This window comes from Caretta caretta, chromosome 11 (assembly GCF_965140235.1).
Source record: "Caretta caretta isolate rCarCar2 chromosome 11, rCarCar1.hap1, whole genome shotgun sequence".
Taxonomy (NCBI): domain Eukaryota; kingdom Metazoa; phylum Chordata; order Testudines; family Cheloniidae; genus Caretta; species Caretta caretta.
The window spans coordinates 3119008-3139290 of NC_134216.1; the positions used below are offsets into that span (position 1 = coordinate 3119008).

Consider the following 20283-nt stretch of genomic DNA (forward strand, 5'->3'; position numbering starts at 1 on the left):
CTGGAGACGGTCCCTGCTCTCTGGCTGGCTGGAAAGCAAGGTCGTACTCCTTCCAGACCTGGCTGGGCTGGGCTGGGCTGTCAGCCTCTGGCCTGATCCAGTGGGGAGATTCCTGTTGACCTCAGCGGGCTTTGTGTCAAACCCATAACTGCCAGCAGCCGTCTGTGTCTGTGCTCTCCAGCCCTCAGTTCAGCCCAATGGGAGCCGAATGCAGCGACGTTGGCAGTCTCTTAGCCAGCTCCTATGTCTGCTGAGGGAACTTGCTGAGGAGCAGGGAGATCCTTTCCCTCTCCCCCGAGGGGGCCACCTCTGGAGCATCCCCCAGCCCCTGCCTGCCTGGGGAGTGAGGGGCCAAAGCTTGAGCACCCCTGGTTGTTTTGTTTTGCTGCTTATACCTGTGGTGGGGATGTGGCTGGAACCAGAGAGGCCCTCCGGCTAGCTCAGAGCCCAGAGAGCTTTCAGCACCAGATTTTGGTCAGGTCTTGGGTCCTAACCCCCCGCCAGCGGTTCGCAAACTATGGGGCGGGCCTCCCAAGGGAGGCATGGGAAAATGTCAAGCAAGGAGCGAGCTCTGTGGGTGTTTTTTGAAGGGCTCTGGTTCATGCAGAAGGGCCGTGCAGAGATAGAGTGGGAGGCAGAGATAAAGGGGACAGCCGGAGCCCCACCACCCAGGCTTGGGCTCTCCTTCCTCACCCCCAATCCTCACACGCCAATCACCTATAGGCAGAGGGGCTCTGGCTGTCAGACCTGGGTTGGCAGCAGCAGGGCAGAAATAACGGTGTCAATGAGGCACAAAGTCCCATTGTGAAAAGTGATATAGTTGAGTATCACTTTTCACATTGCCACCCTTCTGTGCTGCTGCTCTCCGCTCTGCCTTTGGAGCTGGGCGCCCTGCCGGCAGCCGCTGCTCTCCGCTCTGCCTTCGGAGCTGGGTGCCCCGCCAGCAGCCGCTGCTCTCCCCTCTGCCTTCGGAGCTGGGTGCCCCGCCGGCAGCCGCTGCTCTCCGCTCTGCCTTCGGAGCTGGGTGCCCCGCCAGCAGCCGCTGCTCTCCCCTCTGCCTTCGGAGCTGGGCGCCCCGCCGGCAGCCGCTGCTCTCCCCTCTGCCTTCGGATCTGGGTGCCCCGCCGGCAGCCGCTGCTCTCCGCTCTGCCTTGGGAGCTGGGTGCCCCGCCGGCAGCCGTTGCTCTCCCCTCTGCCTTGGGAGCTGGGCGCCCCACCAGCAGCTGCTGCTCTCCGCTCTGCCTTTGGAGCTGGGCGCCCCGCCAGCAGCCGCTGCTCTCCCCTCTGCCTTCGGATCTGGGTGCCCCGCCAGCAGCCGCTGCTCTCCGCTCTGCCTTGGGAGCTGGGTGCCCCGCCGGCAGCCGTTGCTCTCCCCTCTGCCTTGGGAGCTGGGTGCCCCGCCAGCAGCCGCTGCTCTCCGCTCTGCCTTGGGAGCTGGGTGCCCCGCCAGCAGCCGCTGCTCTCCGCTCTGCCAGCAGCCGCTGCTCTCCGCTCTGCCTTGGGAGCTGGGTGCCCCGCCAGCAGCCGCTGCTCTCCGCTCTGCCAGCAGCCGCTGCTCTCCGCTCTGCCTTGGGAGCTGGGTGCCCCGCCAGCAGCCGCTGCTCTCCGCTCTGCCAGCAGCCGCTGCTCTCCGCTCTGCCTTGGGAGCTGGGTGCCCCGCCAGCAGCCGCTGCTCTCCGCTCTGCCAGCAGCCGCTGCTCTCCGCTCTGCCTTGGGAGCTGGGCGCCCCGCCAGCAGCTGCTGCTCTCCGCTCTGCCTTCGGAGCTAGGCGCCCCGCCAGCAGCCGCTGCTCTCCCCTCTGCCTTCGGATCTGGGTGCCCCGCCGGCAGCCGCTGCTCTCCGCTCTGCCTTGGGAGCTGGGCGCCCCGCCAGCAGCCGCTGCTCTACGCTCTGCCTTCGGAGCTGGGTACCCTGCCAGCAGCCGCTGCTGATCTCCGCTCTGCCTTCAGAGCTGGGTGGTGGTGTATGTACTTTAGAAAACGGTTCCCTAATCCTTTAATGCACCTCATCTCAGCAGATTTCGAATGGAAACAGAGACTTGACTATAGTAGCAACCAGACCAGCCTGGGCTGAGACAGCATCTTGCCAGCCCGGTGAGGATAGGGTTGCTCGATATCAGGATGGGGGATCTGTCGAGTTAGCCCTGGTGGCGGGGGGTGGGGAGAGGAGAGAAGGTGGGAGGTGACACTTTGATGGGCCCAGCAGATGCTACTGTCTGGCTATGGAGCAGGTTGGGGGTCTGTTGGATAAAATAAGTCCTCTCCTTGTGTCCTGCCTGCCTATGGAGATGGGAACCCTGCTCTTGGGAGAGACTCAGCTCATTCTGCAAAGAAGCAATCAGGGTTTGGGGAGGCAGCCTGGGCTTCTCCTGACGGAGCGGGGCTTGTGGGAGCTTGTCTCTGGCTTGCGGAGTATGGATGGGGGGAGACACAGGGCTGGGTTACCCAGCCTCTGACCCCTAGCCAAAATGTCCATCATTATTAAAGGGCTAATTTTCGGATGTGCTGAGCTTTCACCCCCCGGCTGAAATCGATGGTGGTCTCTCTGCCAAATCGGCCCTGATGTTTACTTCAGTCATTTATGAAGTGCCCATCACCAAGAGGCACTTGGACTTAGTGCATTTAAAAAACAAGTCAATATGTGAATAAGAGACTTGGCACAGTCTCCACCCTCCGTAGCCCGAGGATCTAGATCTGCCCAGAGCGGGAGACTGGAGCACAGAGGTGAAATGGCTGGAAGGGAAGTGGTCCCAACAGAGAGCCCTGCGGAGCGGTGGATGGCTGCTGTGCTGGGGAGCTGGCTCCAGCCGGGGGATTGCCAGCCTTGCAGGATCTAACCTGGGGACTTTCTCGTCTGGAAGAGCTTGCAGGGGGTAGGTTCCCACTCTCTGTTATTTATCTGAGATTAGGCCTCTAACGGGATCCCATTTTGCATGGGAGATGCCTCCTCGTGGCCTCTGTGGCTGAGCCTGCAGTGAGAAGCAGAGGAACAGAAGCAAACCTTTTCACACTCGTTTAACTTCACTTTCCCCCCTCTCCTCCTTCCTTCCCCCTCCCCTCTTCTTCTTCTTCTTTTTTTAAAACACGTTGCCTAGTCCTGCTTTCAGAGGAAGCCATCAGATCTGCCCCTCGCTTACAAACCACAACTGGAACCAGATGTGCAGTAAAGCACACTGCGGAGAGGGAGGGAAAGCCGGGAAAGCTTGAGTCATCAATGGCTGGTTGTTTCTGGGGAGGCGGGCTGGGTTTGGGGACAGCCCGCGTGCAGAAAGGAAGCCAGCAGCAAAAAATGAATTAACCTGGCCAGGAGCGACGGGCTCCTCCAAGGAGAAGCTCGGGGCTGCAGTGGCTGTTGTAACGACCGTGGTAAGGCGCATGGGCGTTGTGAAGGTAGCTCTGTGGATTCCTTATTTGCGGCTGATTGATTGGTGCCCAAGCCAGACCCTGCAGCTGCCTGGATCAGATGAACGGTAACAGCTGGGGAGCACGGCGGCCAGTAACGAGGCCGTGTCCACGTCTCCTGCGGTGGCAGGATAGCAGTGGGGTCGTGCGCTGCCTGCGAAGGAGAATCCAAGAGCTCAGCGCTGGAGCTGGGAGATCCTTGCAGTGTCGGGAGGGGGCAGTATTTGCAAAGCGGCTTTGGATGCCTGGTAGGGAGAGGACAGGAGACCTGGACTTTTAGACTTTGCCTTGAGTAGGAAAAATGGTCTCATTAAGATACTGATCTGGCCCTCATTCCCTTTCCTCTGAGCACCTCCCAGCATTCAATGTATTTATCCTCAGGACACCCCGGGAGGTAATTCCGTCATTTGGGGAAACCGAGGCACAGAGCGGCTGAATGACCTACCCCAGGTCACAAATGGATTCTGGCAGAGCAGGGAATTCGAACTCATTAAGTCCCAGGGCAGGGCCCTTACCAGTGGGACACGCTGCTTGGGTTCAGCCCGGGCTTAACTTGCTCATGCTGGGCAAGGAGCTGCAGCTGTTGGACAGCAGGGTCCTAGAGGCTGAGGTGTGTTGGGTCACGATCTACCGGGGTGCGGGGGTGGGGAGAATGATGCTCAGGGGGTTGGGTCTCTACGAACCGCCATGTGGCCAAGGGTCCGAGCTCTCCAAGAGGGAGGATTGTCCAGTGGTCAGAGCACTAGCAGGACTTCAGAGACCTGGGTTCAAGTCTTTGCTCTGGCAGAGGTGCCCTGTGACCTTGCGTAGGTCACTTATTCTCTCTGTGCCTCAGTTCCCCTCTGGCTGATGGGGGCGCTGGTGCTGCCCTGCCGCCCGGGGGTGCGGTGAGAGTAAATACACTGAGGAGTGCTGTGCCCAAATGCTGCGGTGATGGGGGGCCAGCCAAGCCCCCAGCATGGACAGACGGCGATACGAGGCATTGCGCTGGCTGGGAAAGGCAGCTGGGGTTCGGCTGAGGCAGGGCAGACTAACGCCCAGCCAGCTCCCCTGCTTCTCCCCGAGGGCTGGATGGGGCTCGGCCCAATTCTGTGTCTGCACCGGTTCCCCAAAACGCGGCGGGTTGGCTCCCTGTCTCCTGCCTTCCTCCCACCGCCCTCTAGTGTCTGCGGGTGGGCACGGCACTCCCTCGCGGCCAGTGTCTCAGCACAGACGTGCAAGTTGGGCCGGTGAAACCTCGCCCTCTTCCCCTTGCCCCGGTGCCTTTCGTTCAGATTTTACAATTCAGTCGCTCTGTTCGGCTGCTGTCCAAAATACTGTGAAGCCAGTTTATCTGCAATGACCGTAGGTAGTCGGAATGTTAGCTCGAGACCAGATAGCACCAAGGCCCAGCCCTGCTCAGCCTGGGAGAGCTGCCGAGCTTGCAGCCCAAGGAGGTACGGCTGCAGGCCCGGGCTTCGCAGCGGGCAACAGAAACAATGGAGAGGAAAAAGGGTAAATGTGACCAGCGTCTGTGTGTGTCGCACCATAACTGCCTGCCGCTGGGTGCGTCGGCTTGGACCCGATTCCCTTGCGTGCTTTCCTGTCTGACAGGTCGTTCAAATTCCCAGCATCCAGCCAGTCACATGCAGGGATCCCCCTAAACCTCCCCCACCGCTCCACTTCCCCTGATATTGGCGAGTCCCTGCTGGCACCAGCTCCAGATCGTACCAGGGTGGATGGGCCAGGGCGCTGCTGGGCGTGTGTCAGGGGCTGACTTCTCTCCAGGTTGTTTTTGGGATGCTGGGGGGTGGCTTCTGTTGTCACCTCTGAGCATGGCATAAAGAAGGCAGGAGACCTGGGGTTTAGTGTTCTCTTTGGGGTAGGGACTGTCCATTTGGTCTGTGTTTGTACAGCACCTGGCGCACTGGGTTCCTACTCCTCGGCACTGGGGGAATACACAGATTATGTAAGAATGAGGAGAAGGCAGAACAGGGAAATATGCATCCGTGGTGGTACAAACCCCTCTGTCTTGCCATGGTGCCGGTGCCATTTGCTGGGGTATTGCTGTGGGATGCCAGGAGATGGGTGTCGATGGGACGGGAAATCAGGCCCTATAATGAGGCGTCGGGAATCCCCAGGGGCGTGGGCATGGACAACACCCTCTCGTGGGTTGTGGTGCCAGCTGGACTGTTTCCTGCAGGGCTGAGTTCGCAGCAGTAAGGATCACACCGTGTCTGGCCCCGGCCCTGAGTCAGGGATGTACAAGGGGCAGGCCAAGTACTGCCTGACGGCCGTCAGGAGAAAGGTGCCCTCGGGGTACATTGTTCCATCACTGGCCTTTAGTGGGTTTTATTTGCCCCTTTCTCTGTAGCAGCTGGCACTGCCCACTGTTGGACACAGGATCCCAGCTCCCTTTGGCTCTGATCCGGGCTGGCAATCCCCAGTGGGGCAGGGAAATGTCCTCCCCCCTTGGACACCACTGTCCTTGCCCATGACGTCCCCCAGGCTGATCCCGAAGCCCGGTGGGGTAGGTGCCACTAGATCCAGACCAAACGCTGCAGGGCGCCGGGGCTTTCAGGTAACTTTCCTCCCAGCCCCGGCATGGCAGAGATGCCAAACACTCCAGCCCGGCGGCGGGTGATAAGGGCCAGACAGGCTGCCCCTCCGTCTGTTTGCATAGGAGCCTTTGGAAACAGGATGGATGACCTAGTTTGTTGTTGTATCTGACTCCCCCATCCTGTGCTTTTCCAGCCCCCTCTGCCTTGCCCGCCCTCCCGTTACACAGATGGGCCGGTTTTATGCCTGCCATGCCCTTTAAGGCGGGGGGGGGGGGAAGGCCCCAGGCAGCCAGCAGTGGTGGGGCTGGGTGTGTGTGTTGTACTTGGACAGCGACGCGCACGAGGAGGGAAGAAGGAAAAAAAAAAAAGAAAGAAAGCTTTCCTAATGAGTTGGAGATTGGGCGGGTGGGAAGGAAACCCCCCTTCGCGCAGTCCTGAAAGCTTTTGCTCCGCACTTGGTCGCTCCACGCTCCGCTCTCTAGCCTCACCCTCCCCAGACGCTTGGGGCTGCCTTGATTTCTCCCTCCGCCTGCAGGAATCCAAGCCCCCTCTCCCCCCGCTCCCTGTGCCTGGTTCTTTCTCTCTTCCCGGGGGGGCAGCTCTTTAATTTCTTCACGCCCGCCAGCCTGCGCTTCAGCAACGCCGGGACCCTCCCGCGCCCCGGCCCCACGCTTCTCCCACCCCACTCACCCCGCCAGCCAGGGGAACGCCAAAGGGGAAGCGCCCAGTCCTTGGATGTAACCGGCTCGGAGGCCGAGTGAAATCGGATGGATTTTGGGAGCGTCATGAAACAGGTAAGAGCCACCTAAGGCTTCTGCCGAAGGGGAAAGCACCGCCCGGGGCTGGGGGACGGCTCCCTCTTTGGAGGCAAGGAGCAGCAAGAGTTTGGGAGGGCTGGGATGTGGGGCAGAGACTGTCGGAGAAGATAGATGGGGTGGGATGCCCAGCTGTGCTCAGCAGCTCCCTAGGAATCTTGTTCTCAGCCGTGACACGGGGACCAAATCCCGCGGCAGGTGTAACCCCCCCGGCAATCTCTGTGTGTATATAAAGTCTGCTGCAGTTTCCACGGTATGCATCCGATGAAGTGAGCTGTAGCTCACGAAAGCTCATGCTCAAATAAATTGGTTAGTCTCTAAGGTGCCACAAGTCCTCCTTTTCTTCCCCCGGCAATCGGCGCTGTCCCGCCAGGGATAAGGAGGAAGTCTCAGTGCGTTCTATGCCCTTTGCTCCATGCAAGAGCTTTTTGGATCACGTATGACACTTGTGTGTTAAGCCAGCATTGCTGCGTTTTGCCGATGTGTTCCCCGGCTCCGCCTTTGGGACAGGCACAGGAAATCCTCTAGCTCCATGTCTCTCTGCACGGTGCCCGCCACCGGGGTCTCTGACCTCACAGGTGGCAGGGGGAGGGCAAAGACGTGGGTACAGCAAACGTGCTGACGTGGGGGACGGGACGAGTTTGGGTCCGGCTGGAGCAGCTGGGAGAAGGCGGGGCAGGGGTGGGGCTGGGAAAGGTGTCTGCAGTTCCCGGCTGTTATCTTAACGGTGTAGACAAGACCTGCTGGTGCCCGAGTGTGAGCTGGGGACCTGGGGACCGGTCACTGAAGTGTCTGTGTGTGCATGCAGGGGATGAAGGGGGAGAGGAGGAGGAGGAGGATGCCATGGGCAGGGCTGGGAAGAATGTGACAAAGTATCAACCAAAGGGAGCAAAAATGTTTCCTTGACCAGCTGCAACGGGCCGGGATCCCGAGCCAGCCCCACTGACGGCTCAGGTCCCTCTCCCCCATCCTGCTTGAGAGGTGCCGGCCACTTGGCGTTTTCACTCCTTCCAGAGAGCCGTGGCTGTATGGGACGGCGAGCCCGTCCTCCCTCCTGTGGGAGCACACAGGGACCTGGAGAGCCAAGGGTTAATTCTGCCCCCCCCCCCCTTGGCTCACACTGGCTGGTCCAACCTCTCCCCGGGGGCTGGGGTGGGGAACGAGCAATGGTTCATCCAGCGGGTTAATGAGTGCCCAGATGATTCAGTGGCATGGAAATTAAAGAACTGGGATCTAGACATCGCAGGCTCCTGGGGCTCGCTGCCCTGCGCCCCTCGTGGTCCCCGGCTGAGAGGGTCGCGAGGCCGTGCCGGGGGCCTCCTGGGCCCAGGTGCCCTCTGAGCCGAGGGGCAGGGAGCACACGGATGATCAGGTCCAGGAGAGAGTTAAGCGAAAGCTGCTGCTTGCCTAGCTTGGCCCTGGCTCCCCGCGCAGCTGTTTTTAGGCTTGGTCTCTGCTGTGTTCCTAGAAAAGGAAACGGCCCTCACAGGCCTGGAAAGGAACCAGGCATCAGCGTTGAGAGAGAGAAAAAAAAAAGCAAAACAAAGGCCTGGATCGGAAACTCCTAATGACCCACTGCAGGAGCCGAGGGGAGCTTGTGCAGAAGGGTGTGTGGAGACAGGGAGTGCCGAGGGGGGTCAGGGCAGGGGGCTGGCGTGGATGGGTGGAGAAGGGGCCATGCCATGCTGGGGGATCCCTCAACGTCGCCCCACAGAGGTCTGCTGGTGGGTTAGGACAGGGGCTCCAGTCCGATGCACCTCACTAGCTGGCTGTGTTCCTCGGTGAGGTTGCGGGGGGCGGGGGGTGGGGCGTGTCTCAGCCCAGATCCTACCAGATAGGAATTGATAGCTACCGAGCCAGGGCGTGTCTCTGGAACACACCCGTCCTCCATGGGTCAGGCCCAGAGGGGGCTGCGTCATACCCTGAGCACTGGGCAAGGTGGGCCCTGAACGGGGGAAGCACGCCCTGTTTTGCGATGGATGCTTGGAGGACTTCAGTCCCCAGGGCCTCACCCCGGCAGCTAGTGAGTGGATCCTGCATGGACCCCAGAAGCCAAAGCACGATCACTGCTGAGAACCCCTTGGGCTTTCTCTCTTCAAGCTGGGGGACCGCTCACCTGGGCGGAGAGCCAGTCCTGCTGTGGAGGTGGGGTGCTGGGCCCTTTTAAGGGGCTCATGTGTACTAGCAACCCAGGAACGGTGCTGTTCCCAGACTAATCTGGTGGTCTTTAAGGGACACGCCACCACGGTGAAGAGGACAAGGTGCCACAAGCCTCATCCAAGAACGATCTAGTACTTCAAATATCTGCTTTAGCAATTCAAGCGGGGCGGGTGGCCCGTTGTTTTCGGGAGGAGCACAGCGCGTTAATGAGACTTCCCCGGGGCTGGCTGGCTGCAGACTTGACAACGATCAGAGGTTCTTTCCCGCTGCACCATGGACTTCTCTTTCCCCCGCCGGCCTGGGCTGGGGGCTGCTCCCTCCTCAGCCCCTCCCTTATCTGCACTCTGGCTGGATGAGACAGCTGTCAGCGCCGGGGGTCGCGTGGCTGGACCAGCGCCGCGTTTCCCATGCCTCTCGCCAGAGAACGTTGTGTACGTGTGAGAGCAGGAGTTTGGGGCATGGGTTGCCGGGTCCTGGCAGGGTCAGGCACTCCTCATCAGTGACTGGGGCTGGACAGAGAACTGCCCCGGGATGAACCTGGCTTGCAGGCTTTATTCGGAGTTCTTTGGTGCAGTTGGTTAGCTGCCCTCGGGGCGTTAAGGAAGTGGCAGGAGTTTGCATTCGACAGCTGCCAGTGGCCTGTAGAATAAGCGGGGGTCCTGTGTATCCCCTGACCCACGAGCACCATAGAGCTGTCAGCCGTGGGACCGGGGACCAAACGCACTATGGAAACTGACCCATCTCCACCCCAGCCCCGGATGCTCCTCCGATGCCCTTGATTCCCTCGGCTGCCCGGGTCTCTGCTGCGGGGCGACTCCTGGCAGAAAAGAGCAAGTGACTCCTCCTAATAAAGTCAATGCCGGTGGCTGCAGCAGGGGTGGGACCGGCCTTGCAATTCAGCCCTCCCTCAGCCGGTGCTCCGGTGCCCCAGGGTCTGGCCTGGGCCGAGACAGCAGGGGTGGGCCCTGCCATGGCAGGGAGAGTGACCGCACCCTTTCCCGGGGGGGGGGGGAAATGTCGCCAGCAGCCTGTCATGCTTGACAATCCTGAGGACCCGGACGGCGGGCTGAGCCGGCAGCGTGGACTGGGCAAGCCCAGGGGCGCTGCTCGGGCAGGGAGAGGACGTGGTTGTGGGCAGGTTCCTCCTTCACCCGGTGTCTCCTTAGCAGGGCGTGTCCCGGCTCACCCCACTCCCGCGACAGCCCCGCTTGACCGGGGGCTCCCCGGCTCCCAGCGGCAGGGGGAGGGCCGGGTTCTGCAGCTTTCCAAGGGGGCCGTGTCCGTGACGAAGGGCCCGGAGGATCAGCTGACTGGCGCGCAGGGGCCCTGCCCGAGGAGGCGTGCTCCGGGTGGCTGGGCCGTTGTTTCGTGGCGCGGCTGGGGTGGGGTGGGATGACTGTGCTGGGCGTTGATGGGCGGGGGGGGGAAGCGGAGCCCTCTGGGGTCCTGGCGTCTGTGCATGGCGAGGCCGCTCTGAGTCACAGCAGCCGGGGCAGCCCCCGCCGCGGCGTGGTCTCCGCTTTGGTGGAGCGGGCACCCTGCAGCGAGCCGGATGGGTTCCCAGGCCCTGGTGCCAAAGAGCCCCTCCCGGCCGGGCGGGGGAACACACCGCGATCCCAGCTGCTGAGCTGCTCCGCGCCTCTGCCGTCAAAGCTTTGGAGGGAGACGCCAGTTTTGCAGCCCGGGGCTGTTGTGCGTGTTCCCGCCCAGCGAGTCCCCTGGGCCCCCCGGCCTCTCTTCACAGGAACTGGTCCAGCGTGGCCAGGCGTGGCCAGTACCTCCCTGTCCTCAGACCTCCCTGGGCAGGCGACGTAGTCTTGGGGGCACCTCCCCTCCCAATCGTGACCCCTTTCACCATCCCCATGGCAACACCCTCGCCCGCTCCCTTGGCAATGGGCTGATGCTTATGGCATTTCCCACTGTGACGTGGCAGCCAAGCTTTGGCCTTCGTTAAAGATAATGAAACTCATTCTTGCCCCATGCTTCCTTGCTGCCTGGTCCGTCTCCTCCTCCATGCCTCCATCCCCACCTCGGCATCTTCCACTGCCCCGCTGGGCAGCCTTCCTCCCCGCTCCCTGCACCCCGGTGCCTTTCTCCTCCCCTCCTGGCCCAGACTAGGCCCAGGTGAGAGCCGTTTGCCCAGGAGAGGTGCTGCTCCTATTACACCATAAAGCCGCGAGAACGTGCCTGCCCTGGTGCGGCCCGGCTGTCCAGGTCATGCAGAAAGCCCCATGGACAAGACCTGGCTAGCGGGTCTCTTGCACCGGTGCTAGAGACTAGCGTGGGGTGCGGGGCAGGCCGTGGACGGGGGCTGGCAGTTCCAGGGTGCAGATGGAGGCAGGAGCGGAGCACTGCTGGGTTTCCCCTGTGCCTGGGGATCCCAGGGGAACCGCACCGGCTAGGAGTCCCTGCTAGGGTCAGATTGGGGGATGATCCCCCAGGGAGCCGGGGCGTCTCGGCAAGCGTCGGGCAGGGCAGGATTCCTTGCTTCCACTCCTCTTCAGCTGTCCCCCTGGGCAAGTGGCTCAGCAATCCCCGAGGGGGGTTCTGCATGTGCCCTCTTTCCGGGGGGGCGAGGAGTGGGGTTGATCTCCACACCTGATTCTGGGGTCAGGCTTTTCAGCGGTTCTTGGCCACTTTCTCTGGGGGCGTGATGTGAAGGAGCTGACCCAGATCCTGCTGGAATTGGGGGGGGGGGCAGCCCCACAGCAGCTGATGGCTCTGATCTTTCCCCCCATCCCGAGGCAGTTCCCAGTGCTCCGTCCAGCCACGGCTTTGCTCCACCGGTCCCATGCGCCAGGTAGAGCCTGTCTCCAGAGCAGACACAGGGTGGGGAAGAGGGTTCCCTGGGGCTGGGCATTGGCCTGGAATCCGGAGAGGAACTGATCTGGATCTCACCCTCCTTCCTGGAGGAGCCCATTACAGGGGGCAGGGGCATGGTCAGGGGGGCTGGGCACAATGCTGAGTGGCTGTGGGATGATTTACCAGGCTTGGGGAGGGGGCGTTATGGGGACGTCAGGGTGGGGGGTGCTCTGAGAGGCAATCAGTGCTATTCCATTGGCATTTCAGTGCCAGGTCAGGCCAGTTGTGCCAAGTCCCCCCAATGCCTTTCCCCTCCCATGCACGCTCATCTTACTGGCACCATCGTCACGGGGATAGGATGCGGGGACCACACCTGGGCGGGTCGGAGGCCAGCTGGCAGGCGATGCTACCAGGGCTAGTCGATATGCTGGCAGTCAGTTGCAGCATCCCCTCTGCCTGCTTTCAGCCTCCCGGCTGGACACCCTGCTATCTGGTCCCCATGCAGCTTGCTCTCCTGATGCAACATTGGCTTTAGCCCAGACCTTCTGCTTGGGAGATTTGGCGTGGGCCGGGAGTCTGGGTAGCCCTGGCAAAGTCAGGAGCATGGCCACCCTGTCTCTCCTGCTTCGGCAGCCTGCGTTGTTCTGCCTCAGATTCTAACCCGTGCGGCTGAGTGGATTTTTTTGGCTTCTGTCCAATCTCGTCGGGACGGTGAGAGTCGGGGATGGGGCCAGCGTGGGCAGCGATAAAGGGGAAGGGACAAAGTGGAGAGCTCAGACAGTGGGCATCGGCCCCCTAGTGCCGTGAGATCCCCATGTGCCGTGAGATCCTCATGGGTAGGTGTGGGCTTTTGTCTGCCTCCAAATACCGCCAGGTTGGCTAGTGTTCAGCCCGCACACACTGCATCTAGGTGCTGGTGGCTGCAGGTACGATGATGAGTAGAGTCGGATGCTATTGGCTGCACGGTGCTGTCGTGTCAGGACGATTGGCGTCCCATGTCTGGCCAGGAGTTTTCAGAATACAACTGTGCTTTCCAGCGTGCGAAGGGTCGATAGCCTGGGACATGAGTGTTTTGCTCTTGTGCCATGGATGAAACGCTCTGGGCTGATGAGCCTTGCCAATCAGTTCCGTCTCTTCTTTTCCCGTAAAATGTAGGTGAGACTTCTCTAGTGGAGTTGTTTCAGGAAGTCCTGCCTTCCGGAGGCAGTACCTCCTGGAATGCTGGAGGAGGAGGAGGGGATCGCTAGGCTCAGAAGAGGAGTGGTGTAGACAGGCTTCCGAGCACAGCTCCACCCTCTCCTCCTTGGCCAGCAGGATGGGCCATAGGACTTTTGGGGGGCAAGCCCACAGAGGAAGCCATAGCATGGATTTGCCCTGGCTTGGAGTCTAAACTCACCCTTGGTGTGGAGGAGCAGAGCCCATGCAGGGATAATCCGGCATCTTCCGCCTGGGGGACGCAGGCCATGACACGCGCCGGGGGCGCAGGAATGCTGATTGAGTGCAGTCAGGGTTGTGCATTCCTGGGCATGGCATTCTGCTGCCATCTGGGCTGGGTAAACAGCCGAGGCAGGTGGCAGGGTTAAGTCGGGAGAGCTTCTGCAGACTGGAGCCCGTGGGCCAGAGCCAACCCTCGGTGCAATGCACCCGGGCTTGCACTGGTGCCTTGGAAACGTTGCCTTTTTAGGCCTTGGAGCTGAGGCATTTCAGCAGCGAGCTCCAGTCCCAGCTGTGCACAAAACCCTCCCTTCTGCCCACGACACCGGGGAGGGAGCTGCTGGCTAGAGGCTCACCCGAAAGGGCCTAGAGCGAGCCCTGCCTCTGGTCCGAAACGGACAGCTGCCTTCCAGACGCTGCCTGCCCAGTCAGATGGCTGCCTCCTGCTTGCTAAGGGTCCTTGGAGTCGGGAAACAAACCGATGTCTAAGGGAGACCTTCTTATCCCTCAGCCGGCTCCCCGGGGGGACGGTCTACATGCAGCGCTGTGCCGGTGTGTGATGTCAAACTGATTCCGCTAACCCAGTGCAGAAAGCCGTGTGGACGCGCTTTGGTTTAAACCTGGGTGATTTCAGGAGGTCAGTCAGGAATTGGTTTAAGCTCAGGTGCAATCAGCTCCCCTTCACCCCCAAGGTGAAATGAGTATCCATGCAGGGGCTTGCTCCGGTTTGAGTTAAACCGGTTTAGCTAAGCTAGTGGAAATCCCCTGTCCTGCAAGGGCTTCGATGGTCACACTGGTCCCTTCGCGCCTTAGCATTGGGCCTGGACAAGTCCTAGCAGACAAGGAGCAGTGCTTCTTCCTCCATCGGTCCTGCCAAGCCGACACAGATCCCGGGGCAGCTGGCGGGGCTGGCAGGTAATCAAAGCCGTTTTGAAACTTGCAGCCCGAACAGCTGTAACCTGCAGCAAGTGGTGAGCGATTAACACGCAGCCCTCAGTGTTGTTTTTAGATCCTGCAGCATCTGATCAGGACCGTGGAGATGGAGTGCGACTGATGGAAGGCAGGGTGGTGGGGATCCGGGGAGGGAGCCGGGGTCTTTCTGGTTTGGAAAGGAGATGGGGAGATCTGATAAGGGGATATGGAACAAGGTGTGGAACAAGGAGTTCCTGTGTGCCCTGTCCTGTAACATGAGAACAGGATGGCACTCAATGTTCGTACAGCCCCTTGCACCATGGGGTCCTGGCCCATGGCTGGGGCTCCTATGAGACTAGCTAGTGGCTATCAGTCTCTCTGCTCCAGGGAGTGACCGAACCGTCAGCTGGAATCAGGAAGGGCTTCCCCAAATGGCACAATAGGGATCCGTTTGATCTGTTCTTAACAGAGAGCAGGTTAAGGGGTGACTGATCACAATCTCTAAGAACCTACCTGGGAACAGAAATCTGAGAAGAGAGGGCTCGTCAGTCTAGACCAATTCAGACTGGAAATAAGACGCCACATTTTAACAGTGAGGGTTACAAATCACTGGAACAATCTGCCAAGGGGCAGGATGGATTCTCCATCACGGGACTTTTTTAAATCAAGACTGGCCAGTTTTCTCACCGATTTGCTCCAGGAATGATTTCAGGGCAGTGCCCTGGCCTGGGTTATGCAGGAGGTCAGACAAAATGGTCACAATGGGGGTCCCTTTTAGCCTTAGATTGAATCTGGGGAAATCCATCCTTTTTGCCCACCCCAAACTGAGCAGTGAATTCTTACTCCTTTGCTGTTCGTTCACCCTTTGCAGAAACCATATGCAGATAGCGAGAGAGGGAAGGGACAAAGTGCACAACACAACACTCTGTGATCTTAACCAGTCGCTTCGTACATAAACAGAGCACCCGGCACGTCAGCACAGAAGCCAGCAGATTTGCCCTGACCTTTCTAATGCAGTTGGATGTGCAGCCTGATGCGGGAGCTGTGGATGGGCTGCGATCCCTGCTCCTGAGCCTCAGAAAGATCAAAGACCCATTGGGTCACACCTCGTCCATCGCTCTCCGGTACCGGGGGTTCCCCCGGGGTTTTGCCAGCTTTAGTTCGAATGCTCTCCAGCATTCCACCCCTTCCCTTAGGAGAATGTGCCTCTGGCTGAAGAAATCGCAGGGGGGTTTTCCTGGTTTTTTGCCTAAAATTCCCTTTGCTCAGTTTCCTTCTGGTTAATTCTCACTTGCATTACGGCAGCCCTGGAGAACCCAACCGAGATCAGGCTCCCTTGTGCAAGGTGCTGTCCAGACACCTAAGGAGGGACAGTCCCTGGGCTCACAGCCTATATAGACAAAGGGTGGGAGGGGAAACAGAGACAGGGAGTGACCCAGCAGAGGTAAGAATAGAACTCGCGATCTCCTGAGTCCCCGTGCGGTGCTCTATCCATTGGCCCACGCTGCCTCTCTTTCATCTCCTTCTGTCTTGCTCTACCTCCTTATCTCCTCCCCTAGCATGAGCAGGCCCCGGGGTACCCGCTCTCAGAGCATGCACAGACGAGCTGGTATCATAGTGGGGTGTACCTCCCGGTGCAGCCTGCGGGCCCAGGACGGCTAGCTCCGAGCACAGCTCCGTGTGCTGAGCCAGGGGGCTGCCTTTCCCAGAGGGAGCTCAAGCAACACGTGACTAACCGCCCCAGGTGGAATCCTGGGGCTTAACAGCCTCCATCCACCCGCAAGGCAGCAGGTGTTCCTTCCACCCCGGGGTGCCCGTCCCCAGCCGGACTGCTGCTCCGGGCAGGCCGGGTGACTAGGATGCCAGAGGAGTGTTGGCTAATCCATCAGCCCAGAGCCACTGAATCCTTGTCTTCTGTTTCCCTATCTAAAGCCCCCCCCCAGCCCTCATACCCCTCCCTAGACCTTGGGGGGGGGCGGGGGTGGAGTCAGCTGGAGTAGCGGCCAAACACCTGGGGGATTCTTAAGTAAAACCCGGTGACCCAGCTGGAGAAACCCTGTGTCTTGGGGCTCATCTCCCAGCCCCTGCTGTCTGAGCCTGACACGCCTCCCCCCCCAGGCCTTTCCATTGACCTCAGTGGGCTTTGGTCCTGCCTTTGTCCCTTCTTCAGCTTGACAGTCCTCAAAGGGAGAAAAAAACCCCAAATCTGGAAACAGACGGACACCGGTGAATGCAGAGGCTTTGAAGGTAGAGCTCCACACGGAGCCGCTTCCCTCACCCCTTCTTCTCTGCTGTCTCCTCTCCCCTTCGCCCCCAGCCTGTCGGGATTATTTGCTCTGTCTGCCAGTGACGTTGTACGGGGCAGGGACTTTGCTGTCTGAACCTGCTGCTGTTTAAATAACACAGGTAAGCGACAGGTGAAGGCTGTTCCTAGGATTGCTTGGAGGGTGGAACAGGGACCCCCTCATTGATATGCAATTGAATGAAACCAGAATCCAGGCTGTCCCTGCTGAACAGGTGAGTGATTGCTGTCCGGGGAGGCAGTAACCCTTGCAATGCTGAAGCCTGGATCTGAGCATGGGGGGCAGGGCCGGGGGAACAGCCCGGCTCTGAACGCCGGAGCACAGTGCATGCAGGGATGAGCACGCGGCAGGGAAGCAGGCATTGCCAGACTGGCTCAGAGCCGAGGGCCGTCCAGCCCAGTGTCCTGTTTCTGACAGTGACCGGCACTAGCTGGGTCAGAGGTGTGAGAACCCCCAGGAGCAGATAGGAGATAATCTGCCCCAACATCAGGTCTGATCCTGGTCTCTGAGAGGTAGACATCGGCTCAAGCCCTGAAGCAGAAGGTTTAATAGTCCTTCCACAATTGTTAGGACAAGGCTGGAGATTCTTGTGCTCTTTGTAGATGTGCAGCTTCTCTTTGAATCTTGGCCTCAGTGACTTCCTGTGGCAGTGAGTTCCACAGGTTAATCACACATGGTGTGAAAAAACGTTTTCTTCGCTCAGGATTGAATTTCTAAATTCACTGCATCTCCCTGGTTCTTGTGCAATGGGGTAGGAAGAACAGAACCTCCTGATTTCCCCTCTTATAATCTACCTGCATGTCAGAGTTTTTTCCCCAGGCCCTGGATCACTGCTGTTGGTTACGCCAGGTGCAACCAGACTTGTTCTTTCTTTCTTTGCTGTATTGCATCATTTTCCCTTCACATGTTCTAGGGCTCATGCTCTGCTCCTGAGGGAGAAGCGTCCGAAGCGGTTGTTACAGGATAGAGACAGCAGTTAACAAACGCTGTGCGGAGCGCTAGAGCTGGGTGCAATTTACTGGCTGGGCGGCTGTTTGGGAGAAGGTCACAAATATCCTGCAAAGGCTCTTTTACTTAGTATTGGGAATGGACCCGCGATCTGATCCCCTGGGAGCTTTCGGAAAGGGTGAGGGCCCTAGGGCCCCAATCCGGTGCCCTTTAAAGTCAATGGAAAGTCTCCCCTGGCCTGTGGTAGCTGGATGCGTCCCCAAGTGTGCCATGAAAGGAGAGAGAGGGCTGGAAGCGCCATTGCATTGCACTGTGTGTCACCATTCCCCACCACCACCCCGTGCAAAGCAGTAGCAGCCAGACCAGTGGCAGTGGAGAATCAGGCTCCCTGGATGTGCTTACGCTGATCCCAGGAGGAGCTGGGTGCTCAAGGGGAAGATGGAGAAAGCTGCTTTGGGGGGAGGGTGACTTCCCCAAGAAGAAAACTTTTTCCTTTTGGTTCTGCCTTGGGTGGGTCAGCTTTTGGCATCAGGCGTAAGGCAGGAGGGCATTGGAGCGGGGCTTGATGGAGAAGGCAAAGCAAAATAAGAGTTTTCGGGAGGGACTGGCAGGAGAAGGGGGAGGTTGTCCCAGGCATTGGGGGTGCTGTGAAGAAAGGGGAGTGGGCAAAATACCGGAGCATCCCGACCTGGGGCAACTGAAACACAGAGGGGGTGAGGCACAGAACTTCCTCTGAAGTGTGAGTGCCGGCCATGGCTGCAGATGGGTGCGGAGGCCCGGGGCTCTGGGTGGCACCGAGAATTCTTCCCGCACGCTGCTTGGCTGCCTGGTTCTTGCTCACATGCTCAGGGTCTAACTGATCGCCACATGTGCGGTCGGGAAGGACTCTTCCCCCAGGTCAGCTTGGCAGGGACCTTTGGGGTTTTTCGCCTTCCTCTGCAGCGTGTGTCCCTGGCCAGCGCTCTCTGGGTGTATCTCATTTAATCATATCCCTGCCATTGCGGGCACTTCTAGCACGGTTCTCTCTTATCGGTTTCTAGATAAACTAGCCTGAATTGCTGGGCGTGGTGTGATCCAGGGGACAGTATTCCCCAGGAGAGTCCCAGGAAGGCCATCTGTATCCCTGGTCATGATCTAGCCTCCAGGGCGACGCCCAGAAAGCAGCATGCTCCTAGCACTGCGTTTAAATCTCCAGGCTGGAGAGGGTGGGGTCCTGGCTGAAATCATCGGCCTCTGATGCCAGCTGAGCTACTGACTCACCTGTGGCTTTGGCTTCCCTATGTCTCAGAGAGATCCCGAGCGGGGAACAAGAAAGCAGGGCCCCCACCGAAAGCCAGATGCTGTGTTGGAGCATCAGCGGCCCTGGAAAAATAAAACTCCAACCCCCGAGTGTTTGGAACGGGATAGTGCTCACGCCTTCCCACTCCCAAATCGGATGCGTGGTTCCCCCCGGAGCATTCCTGCCCCCCTTGCCTGAGGGCTGATTGCGAAACCCTCTATCAGGTTGATGGGCTCCTTGCCTGGTTGGGGCCCTTCTGCTCTCAGGGCCCAGTGATTGTCCAGGATTGTGCTGGCAGGCAGTGGTTTGGAGGGAGGAGGTGGGGAAACAGCTGAGAAATTCTCTGGGCGTGGAAAACCCCTCAATGGAAACATGCCGTCCTCTGTGTGCGTTCCTTGTGCAATAAACAGAAGATTAGTCGGGGCTGTCAGAACTCTGCCGCTAAAAGAAAAAAGACAAGACGAGATCGAGGCAGGGGCTTCTCCAAAGGAATTCAGTTTTGCCAGCTGATGTGCTGTGGCTGGTGAAGGCAAACATTTGCAGCTGGCTGGAGACAGGAGTGGGACTGGAATAGAGAGGAAGGGCCAGGCTTGGTGGTAAAATACCCCTGGGACTGGCGACTACACTGGGACGGGCTGTGTCAAGTCCTGGGCCAGAACGACACCAGCATTTGCAAGACCAAGAGATCGAAACTCGTGTGCCTCCTTTGAGAGAGGGCAAGGCTTCATTGGGGTGGCTGGGAATAGAGCGTCCTCGTCAATGGCTACCTCTGCAGCAACAGTGTGCGATTTGAAGGGAAAGGAAGGGAATTATTCCAGCCTCCTTGGTAGATGGTGGGACAAGGAGCAACCGCCAGAAGCCGCTAAGGAGAAGTTTAGACTAGACTGTGATGGGTTAGACCCCCTGCTTTCGGGGTGGCACCGGAGTCCCACTGGGGTCTCACTGAACCCACCTGTCTCACCAGCCTGGGTTTCCTTCACTCTGGGCTGCTGTGACAGGTTCTCAAGCCCCCTTCCAGCACACACACAAGTAGGGACACACCCAGCTGTAGAATCACACAGAGTCTGTGGTCAGCTCTCTGGGGGAGGCCTCAGCTAGGGGATTGCCCAGCACTCCTGTGCGCACCCTCTCTGGAGTGTAACCCCCAAATTATATTACCTTGCGCTGTACAGAAATCCATATAGCGTAAGCTCATGAAATCTTCCCCACCCCGCAACGTGGAGGAAGACATTCACAGCTTTTTGCCTTTCCCACCAGTTATGATGGGTTTTGGTATAAACCAGAAATAAATTTATTAACTACGAAAGGTAAATTCTGAGTGATTAGAAGGGATAGCAAACAGAACCAAGCAGGTCACTGAGCAAACAAAACAAAACACACCAACTAAGCATCATACACTAAAGAAGCAGGTTACCAATAGTCATTTCTCACCTAAATGTTTTTTTAGTCAGGTTGCAGAGTTTCTGCAGCTCAGAGATTCAGTTATTTCTCTTTACAGGCTAGACCCCTGTCTCAGCCTGGCCTCAGCCCTGGCCTTTCCCCTGCTTAGTTCCTTTGTTTCTTCAGGTGTTTTCAGCAGTCTTCCTTCTTGGGCAGGCAGGCAGAGAAGGGCCTTGATGGACTCACTTCCCAGCCTTAGGTAGGATTTACATAAGGCAGGAATCCTTTGTTTCCACTGGAAAAATCTCA

At 59.0% G+C, this 20283-nt stretch overlaps 1 protein-coding gene across 12 annotated transcripts in view; it reads left to right on the top strand.

Annotated features, from left to right (window-relative positions):
* Positions 1–20283, top strand: part of TNS1 (tensin 1) — a 288617-nt gene that overhangs the window by 79684 nt on the left and 188650 nt on the right. The window contains exon 1 of one of the 12 annotated variants that reach the window (XM_075117721.1): positions 6276–6735. The exons of the other annotated variants lie outside the window; for them this stretch is intronic. Coding sequence (XP_074973822.1) covers positions 6709–6735 — 27 coding nt within the window. The 5' untranslated portion in view covers positions 6276–6708. Of the gene's footprint in view, positions 1–6275; positions 6736–20283 lie in introns of those variants that run through there. 12 annotated transcript variants of the gene reach the window in all.